The 7,619-nt window shown below is 38.8% G+C and overlaps 1 protein-coding gene across 10 annotated transcripts in view; it reads right to left on the bottom strand.

The window, feature by feature from the left end:
• Positions 1-707: 707 nt before the first annotated feature.
• Positions 708-7,619, bottom strand: part of phka1a (phosphorylase kinase, alpha 1a (muscle)) — a 33,345-nt gene continuing 26,433 nt past the window's right edge. For 2 of the 10 annotated variants that reach the window (XM_085349404.1, XM_085349408.1), the window contains 7 exons: positions 7,382-7,417; positions 5,497-5,526; positions 4,818-4,856; positions 4,431-4,592; positions 4,125-4,178; positions 2,703-2,903; positions 708-2,621 (listed from right to left, as the gene is read on the bottom strand). In XM_085349404.1, coding sequence (XP_085205530.1) covers positions 2,448-2,621; positions 2,703-2,903; positions 4,125-4,178; positions 4,431-4,592; positions 4,818-4,856; positions 5,497-5,526; positions 7,382-7,417 — 696 coding nt within the window. In that variant the 3' untranslated portion in view covers positions 708-2,447. Of the gene's footprint in view, positions 2,622-2,702; positions 2,904-4,124; positions 4,179-4,430; positions 4,593-4,817; positions 4,857-5,496; positions 5,527-6,015; positions 6,072-7,381; positions 7,418-7,619 lie in introns of those variants that run through there. The other 8 variants (XM_085349407.1, XM_085349409.1, XM_085349414.1 and 5 more) reach the window with 7 other exon arrangements.

Raw genomic sequence — 7,619 nt, 5'->3', positions numbered from 1 at the left:
AGGAACAGGGTAAGTACTGCCAGAGCTACAAAATGACCTCCAGCAGGACACGCGTGTGAATGATTTTGATTGTTTGGTCAGAAACACCAGTTCATGAGGGTGGCCTGAGGGCTCTGTGTCCTCTTGCGGGCCCTGACCTCACTGCCGGTCAACGTGGAGTTCGATCTGCCACTCAGTACATTACGTTTTAGTCCATCCGACGGTGCCAGGTTGCACCTCAGACTGTCCAGGAGCTCGGTGATGTCCTGGTCCAGATCTGGGAGAATCCTCCATGATACCAGCTGTCATCTCAGGAGCATTCCCTGACATTGTCAGGGGTGCAAATAGGCATGTTGACCATACAAGCTACTGAGTACCCCTAATTACATTTAATAAGAATGGACTAAGCCTGCCTCGTTATTTATACACTTTGATTTTTTGAGGTGTCTTTGAATTCAGCCCTCACAGTTTGGTTATTTAATTGCCACTAAACTTCTTGGCATCCTTTCAATTTCAACACTTCCTTACTGCTTCCCTGTTCCTTTATTTTTTGGTTTGAGCAGCATATTCATATATATGAAGTTAAACCAACAAAGCACATGTAACAGGCCTGAAAGTTCAGGCAACTGTAAGATGGAGAGAGCACTTTGAAAAGTTTAAAAAGACCTACTCAGTAACATGACTGATTAAAAACACTCATAACTGATTTTGATTATTTTATTACAGAATTAGTTTCAAAAACAAAAATCAGTCAACCACCGGCTTGCTCATCGATACTCGTTCTGATACGATCGGCTGTAGTTCACGTGGAGTGTGCTGGAACGCCACAAAATGACTGACGTCAGCTGATTACTGGACATTTAAACAGGAGGCACGATCAGGCATGTTCTTCAATAACCTTAATAATTTATTCCAAATTTGCCGTCAATATCGTAAACAATGAACCATCGAAGAGCCAACAGACAAAATGTGTTCAAGTTTAACTGCAATTAATCTAAAAACAGAAACAAAATTACAGTTTCAGCAATCAGATGAGAAGATTAAGGCAAAGAAACGCATTAACACACTACATGCTGAAGAAAACGTTCTGAGAAATTAATTCAGTTCATTTATAGCTTTAAATAAAACAGCACTCCTGAAGTTTCAGTCACACAAACTTCTAGACTCAAAATACAACCATGTTAAGGCATCATGGCCTCTTTAAGACACCTACCTACAGGAGCTGACTTCAATTAACGGTTTAGACCTAAAAAAATAAATACTACTTTTTTGTTTGCTTTCCATTTGTAATACACCGTACAAGCACACAGGACTGGAGGAATACGAAGACGGGTGAGTCTTAGAGGTTGAGCGACCAGGTGAGGTAATAAATTAGGAAACGTTAGAAGATTAATTTGAAATTTACGAACTTCATGTTTAAGTTACGCAGGTAACAGTGGTTGGAGGTGAAAATGTTTAAGGTAGTGATGAGCGCAAGAAAAAAAAAGGGAAAACTGTATTTTCTGGCCATGTTGATTATAGCTGGGATACATTTACATTCATTTCCACAGAGTGAATTAGTATATTTGGCTCATTTTCCCCATAAATAGATGAAAAAATGAGCAGGGGATGGAAATTAACTGCTTTAACTCATCCCCCCTTTGAGAACTACTACGGATGACCCTCGTTTCTCTTGTCTAAACTTAGTTTCTGTCATATTTCCTTCAGAACAAAATGACTGGGTGTGCATCAGAAGGTATGGGTAGCTTACTAGAGCTACCTCTGGAAAACCAAATGTGCATTAATCCGCAGCTGAAAATCGTTCCCAACAAAAAGATGCATTATTTACCACAGTTTTAGTAACATTTGCTAATAACTATAACTATGATATTTTAGGAAATGTATTTAAATATCTGACCAATGTTTATTTTGCATTAACACTGAAAGTTTAAGTACGGTGCACAAATTTTAAGCTTATGAAACAAGAAATTTTGAACTAGTGGATGATGTGAATTTATACTAGTTAAAATACTTCAGCTCTGGCAAGGGGTTAATCAAAATTGCTGATTTCAAATTTCACATTTACGCTTCCTCCTCCTAACGTGTGCCATTAGAAGTGAATATCTGTGGATTTCCATCACAGCTTTTTTCAGGTGAGTAACACGAGGCATTTGAACGCACTGCCAGACTTAAAGTAGGGAACTGCTGGTGATTACTGAGAATAAAAGAAACACAGGAAGTCAGCACCCTGAAAAGAGGAACAGACGAGGCTAGCTAACGTGGCTGCTACAGTTTGTGCAGCATTCTGTTGCTTCGGTACGAGCAATGGTTGAAGACGACGAATATTCACGTAAAACTTGATCTATCATCTGCATTAACACACATGTGGTGACAACACGAAGCGAGGCTGTTACGTTAGTTTATGTAGTAAAAAAACAAACAAAAAAACCAAAAAAAATAACAACTAACTGTTGCACCATCTCGTCTTCTCACTGTACGGCACACGAGCCGCTGGGCAGGAAGTCCTGCACGTACACCGCCACAGCCTTTGTGAGGTAGGTCATGCTCCCGAAGCGTCCGCTGGGGGCGCTGTCATACAGCAGCCTGCATATTCCTGTGGACGGATCCCTCTCCAGGATGTGCTCCTCTGCACCAAGGTCCCTCTGCAGAACAATGGAAGAAGAACAACCTGCTTTAGCTGATGACAGGGATACGGACGCTGGAAGTTTAGAGCGACTGCTGACCTGGTCCTTGTCGAACATGTCGTTGGCCAGGTGGACGATCTTCTCCACGTGGATTATAGAGCCGATGCTCTGGATGTCCACGTCAGCCAACATGGTGAGGACCAAGATGGCCTCCACCAGCAGCTGTCGGTACTCGGGCTGAGGGACTCTGTTCAGGACAGTCTCCACATGGACAGAGAACTTTATCTCCCCTGGGGTCATCTGGTGGAAAGTTATAGTTTTTATTTTATGCGTAGTTTGTAAAATTATTTAGTTTTAAGGTTTTTCTGTTTAGTTTTTAAGTTTGGTTTCAGTTAGTTGGATAATTTCAGTTCTTTTTGTTTTTTATTTTATTTTTTATTACTGTAAAATATTGGATCAAATGTTTCGTTTTTATTCCTGGTTAACCAGGATGTTTTTTCACACCTAGTTTTAGTTTTGAATTTAATTTTAATGATCTTGGTGAGCAGATGAACAATAGATATGTCTGTAAAGAGAGTTTCTTTAAACTTTACAGATAAAAAAGGTGATTTTCTTGCATTTATGCATAGTTTAAAACCTCTAAATAGCTATCAATGGAACAAAAAATTACAACTTTAAATGATAAAATTGTAGAAACAATCTTAATTACTAGCAAATAACAGAACAGAGGTTTTTGCTTTTGGCTGTTTGACTGTGGCTGACCTGACCGACAACACTGCAGACTGATGAAAGTTTTACTTACATTTTGAGGGGGAAGTAAGCAGAAGAAGAGATAAGTAGGCTAACTACAATGAGACTCACATGTACAAGTAAAATGAACCAAAAATAAGCTAAAACTAAATATATTCAAACTTAAACAAGTGAAAAAATATTTCAACATATATTTTTGGTTTTCATAAGTGGTCACAATATACAGGAGCGATAACCCTGATGCAAATATACAAAGCACTAAATGCAGCTTCTCCTCACTTATTTTTATTATTAATACTATTTTTTTTATGTTGTTTTAAGTTTATCATTCAAAGTTATAGTTTGTTTGTTTTGTTCTATTCACAGCTTTATGAAGGTTTTAAACTAAAGTGTAAATGCAAAAAAAAATATCACCTTTTTTAACTGTCGTTTCCAGATTTCAAGAGGATTCATTGTGCAACATCATTCAAATGTTTGCCGATCAAAGTATTAGTGTCTTAACAAAACGACACAATATATTACTCAGTATCGGTAAAAATCAGGATTAAATAGAGTCAAGGTTTTTCATGCAAAGTGTAGTAGCAGTAAAAAAAATGAAGGATTTTTAGGATTTTGATGTAATTTGGCAAATATCCCAGATTTTTCCCAAATACCCAACGTAGCATTTAAATGATAAGAAGACAGGTTTAAAAAAAAAAAAAAAAAATAGAAAATACTAAAGCAGTAAAATTTCTCTCTCAGTTTCATGTGAAGTGTGTAATCAGACATCACCTCTCTGGTGGTTGAAGATGGAAGAACAAAGCCCTCTATGGACAGACCGTGGCACTGCAAGAAGCACATCAGTATCACCACAACTACCACACAAGTCCAAGTGTGACAGAAACTTTTGGTTCATCTCGTCTTGTCACTTTACGTTAAAGATGTTTTAAATTTAACCACATGAAGGCTCACAACAGGAAACAATAATTATACGACAGGTTTAAAATGTGGAATGCAAATGTTTACCAGTTAATCCAAGAAGTGAATAACATTAAAAAACACACTCATGAGTAAATATGCATCTGAGTCATAACTCACCTTCTGCAGGATCTTCCAGACTTTCTGGTAAAAGCCGACGGGCACTCGGTTCAGCGCCCCGTCCAGACGCCTCCTACGCAGCCACTGGCCGTGTCTGGTATCCTTAGCAACCGGAATCTTGTCCGGGATGTCGAAGGATTCCATGGACGGCAGCCGGAACCTCTGAACAGATGGGAAGAGAAAAGCGGAGTCACTCGCTGTAACTGCGTCTATTCTGGAAGAACAGCGCCCTCTTCTTGTTTTGAGGCACAGTGACACCAGCTGACTGCTAATCCACATCTGATGCAGTGGCTCATGTTAGAGGGCCACTACAGGAAAACAGAAGAAAACAAACAAACAAAAACACTAAGTAAAAACAAAAAGCGGGAGAATAAGGCTAAACTTTACCCCAGACTCGATGCTTTCTACGTCCGGTGACTGCATGCCCTGAGAGGCAGAGAATAAAACATAAAAGAGGAGAAAGGAAAAAGAAAGCAAACAAACAAACAAACAAAAAAAACTGACTTGAAAATAACTGAAGAATTAAGGATCGGTAAAAGCCAGCAAGCATGAATAAAACCAGGGCGTCAAGTGGGAGAAATTCTGTTAGAAAACCACGAATCACAGCACAGCTCCACCCAATCTGCATCATACTGTAACAGCTGGTTAAAGATCGGCGAGATCTTACTCACGAGACGGACCTGTGGGCTCCAAATATTTGAGGTTTTACAGAATCGACAACTGTGACATTTTCCTACAAAGCTTACTATAAATAATTCAGCTTAATTAACATAACTTTTCTTTTTCTTGTTTTAAATGGAGTAAAATTTAATTTACAGTCAACTCTGATTGGTCAGAGAAGCATTGGTTAATAATAATAATAATAATCACAATTATTGATTAATCAACAATAATTATTACTGATTAACAATTATTGGCAAATCAGTATCTGAAGCTGTGGTTAGCTGCTTAGATGATTACAATTGCAATGCAGTTTACTTGTTGAGCAGCCACACATTAGAGTGTTAATCACTCAAACCACCCTGAATGCTCAGTTATCAGACTTTAATGTCGTTATCACCGTCACCTTCAGGGTGGACGTCACAGATTGGTCGAGCTGAAAGGAAGAGAAGATCACAGATGGAGGCTTTAATTTAACTTCTGCCGAAACGTTTTCCATTCAGATTCCATGAGAGACGGGTCGAATCACCCACACCACCATCATTACCCCTCATAAGAGTGTGGCTGGTATCGTTTTCACCCTGTGAGTCTGATTTGGTTTTTAAGCATTACGGTAGGAATTGACTTGATCACACGGGGACAGAGGTTGCTAACTTTGTATCATAGTATAATTCCAGGTGTAGTTGAGCTCAAAGTAAAGGTTGAGTTTTAAGATGGGCGTGGCCTGATCAGAGTAAAGGATTCAATATAACAGACTCACACAGCTGTGAGCGATACAGCCACGGAAGTTCAGGTTTGTAGTCAACATGACGACAATGATAATAACCAGCCAAGGTTTGATTCAGTTTGATCAGAAACGACCTACAGCTCCACTTCATTTGAATGAAGTGTGAACTGAAAATTACAATTTCTAAATCTTCCTCACACTTTCTTTATCATCGTCACCTCAACTGAGTCGGTCAAAGACACGCTGCGGTCTGTCTGTAATAGACAAAAACACATTAAACAAAGGCCAGTTTTTAAATCTGCAACCCCAGCTTGCTCTTCCACAGCAAAGCCAAAAGCACATTCAAATCTTCCTCCTCAATACCCATGAAATCATCATCATCATCACGAGCAGAATTACAGCGGCTGCCTGAACCATCACAGCTTGTTGTTCCAGAGCTTTCAACTCTCTCTCACAGTCTTTATCCTCCGGGAGCGTTTATACAGTGTTTAAATCAACTTTAAATACAAATATATGGAGGGTCAGTGAATTTAGGGTAGTTGAGTGATATAATTCAGGCTAACATAATACAGCGACGTTGCAAATCTCATCTACAGATTAAGGATGAGAATTAATAGAAGTTTGTGATAAGGGTCATTCTGTGAGGTTAACACCTGCTGGTGGTTTAACAGATACACAAATAACGGCAGGAAGAAGTCACCCAAAATGGACACAATTATAGCAGGTGACTCAGGGGACCCGATCCACAGATCAATAGTTTGAATCATTTTATTACCAAAAAGTTCTGGTGTAACAAGTTTGCAGTACACACCCTCAGTTTTAAAGCATCTACATTAAGGAATAGTGATATCAAACTCATCTCCCCTCATGGGTTAACTGCAGCCCCATCTGAACTCATGCACAGCCCAACCACTGAAACCATTTCAAAGTCTATTTAAAGTTTATTTCTACTATGGGGTCCCCATTATTCATTTTTTGTTTTATGAGATGCTCTATAGTGGGAAATAAAATAAAAAAATCTCTCTCTCTCGATACACACACACACACACACACACACACCTTATCTGATAGCCTATAAAGTTTACAGTTAAATGACTGATGTATTTTAGGTTATCTTAAGGAAAATAATGCATGTTCAAAAAATAAAATAACATTCATCAAGACTGGTGTCATTATGTGTACACTACAATTTAAGAATCATGGTAAAAAAAAAAATATATAATTTTTGTCTAACCCAAAAAAACAAAACAAAATAGCCATAAGTTTCTTTTGACTTAAGGATGTTTTGTTAGCTACTCTCCAAAATGTTGACAAAACTCATCTAAAACCTTCATCATGATGAAGTCTGAGGAACGCAGCTGAAAGCTCTGGAGCAAATAAGCAGGCCTTGAGTTTTACAAATGAACAGCCTCCCTAATGATCGATCTGTTGATCTGATCGATCGGTGAGGTTTACACAGAAGGTGAATTAACAGCTACAGGTAAAAAAACAAAAATAAAACAACAACAACAAATGAACAGATGTCATCACTGTAATAGGTAATATTCTTTCATGTGATCATCACCTTAAGTGTGTCCATCATGGATAACCTGCGATCCACCTGCAACACAAGGACCAGGTCGTGAATGAACGACTGAGCTGTTCTAACAGACATAATGATTCAAATCGATCAATAGTCTCGATCTTAAAGCCGACAATTTCCCATCAACGAGCCACCGCTCTCCTTCAGCACATGCTTTCAGCTCTCTATGAATTACTTCATGTCCCACCAGCACCCTCTTCCAGGTGAATTAGCACCTCAT

Source organism: Diplotaxodon limnothrissa, linkage group LG3 (genome assembly GCF_057381915.1).
Source record: "Diplotaxodon limnothrissa isolate DT_005_m linkage group LG3, D_limnothrissa_male_GT1.1, whole genome shotgun sequence".
Classification (NCBI taxonomy): domain Eukaryota; kingdom Metazoa; phylum Chordata; class Actinopteri; order Cichliformes; family Cichlidae; genus Diplotaxodon; species Diplotaxodon limnothrissa.
Note: the sequence above shows the minus strand (reverse complement) of the source record. Positions and strands in the feature narration are given on the sequence as shown.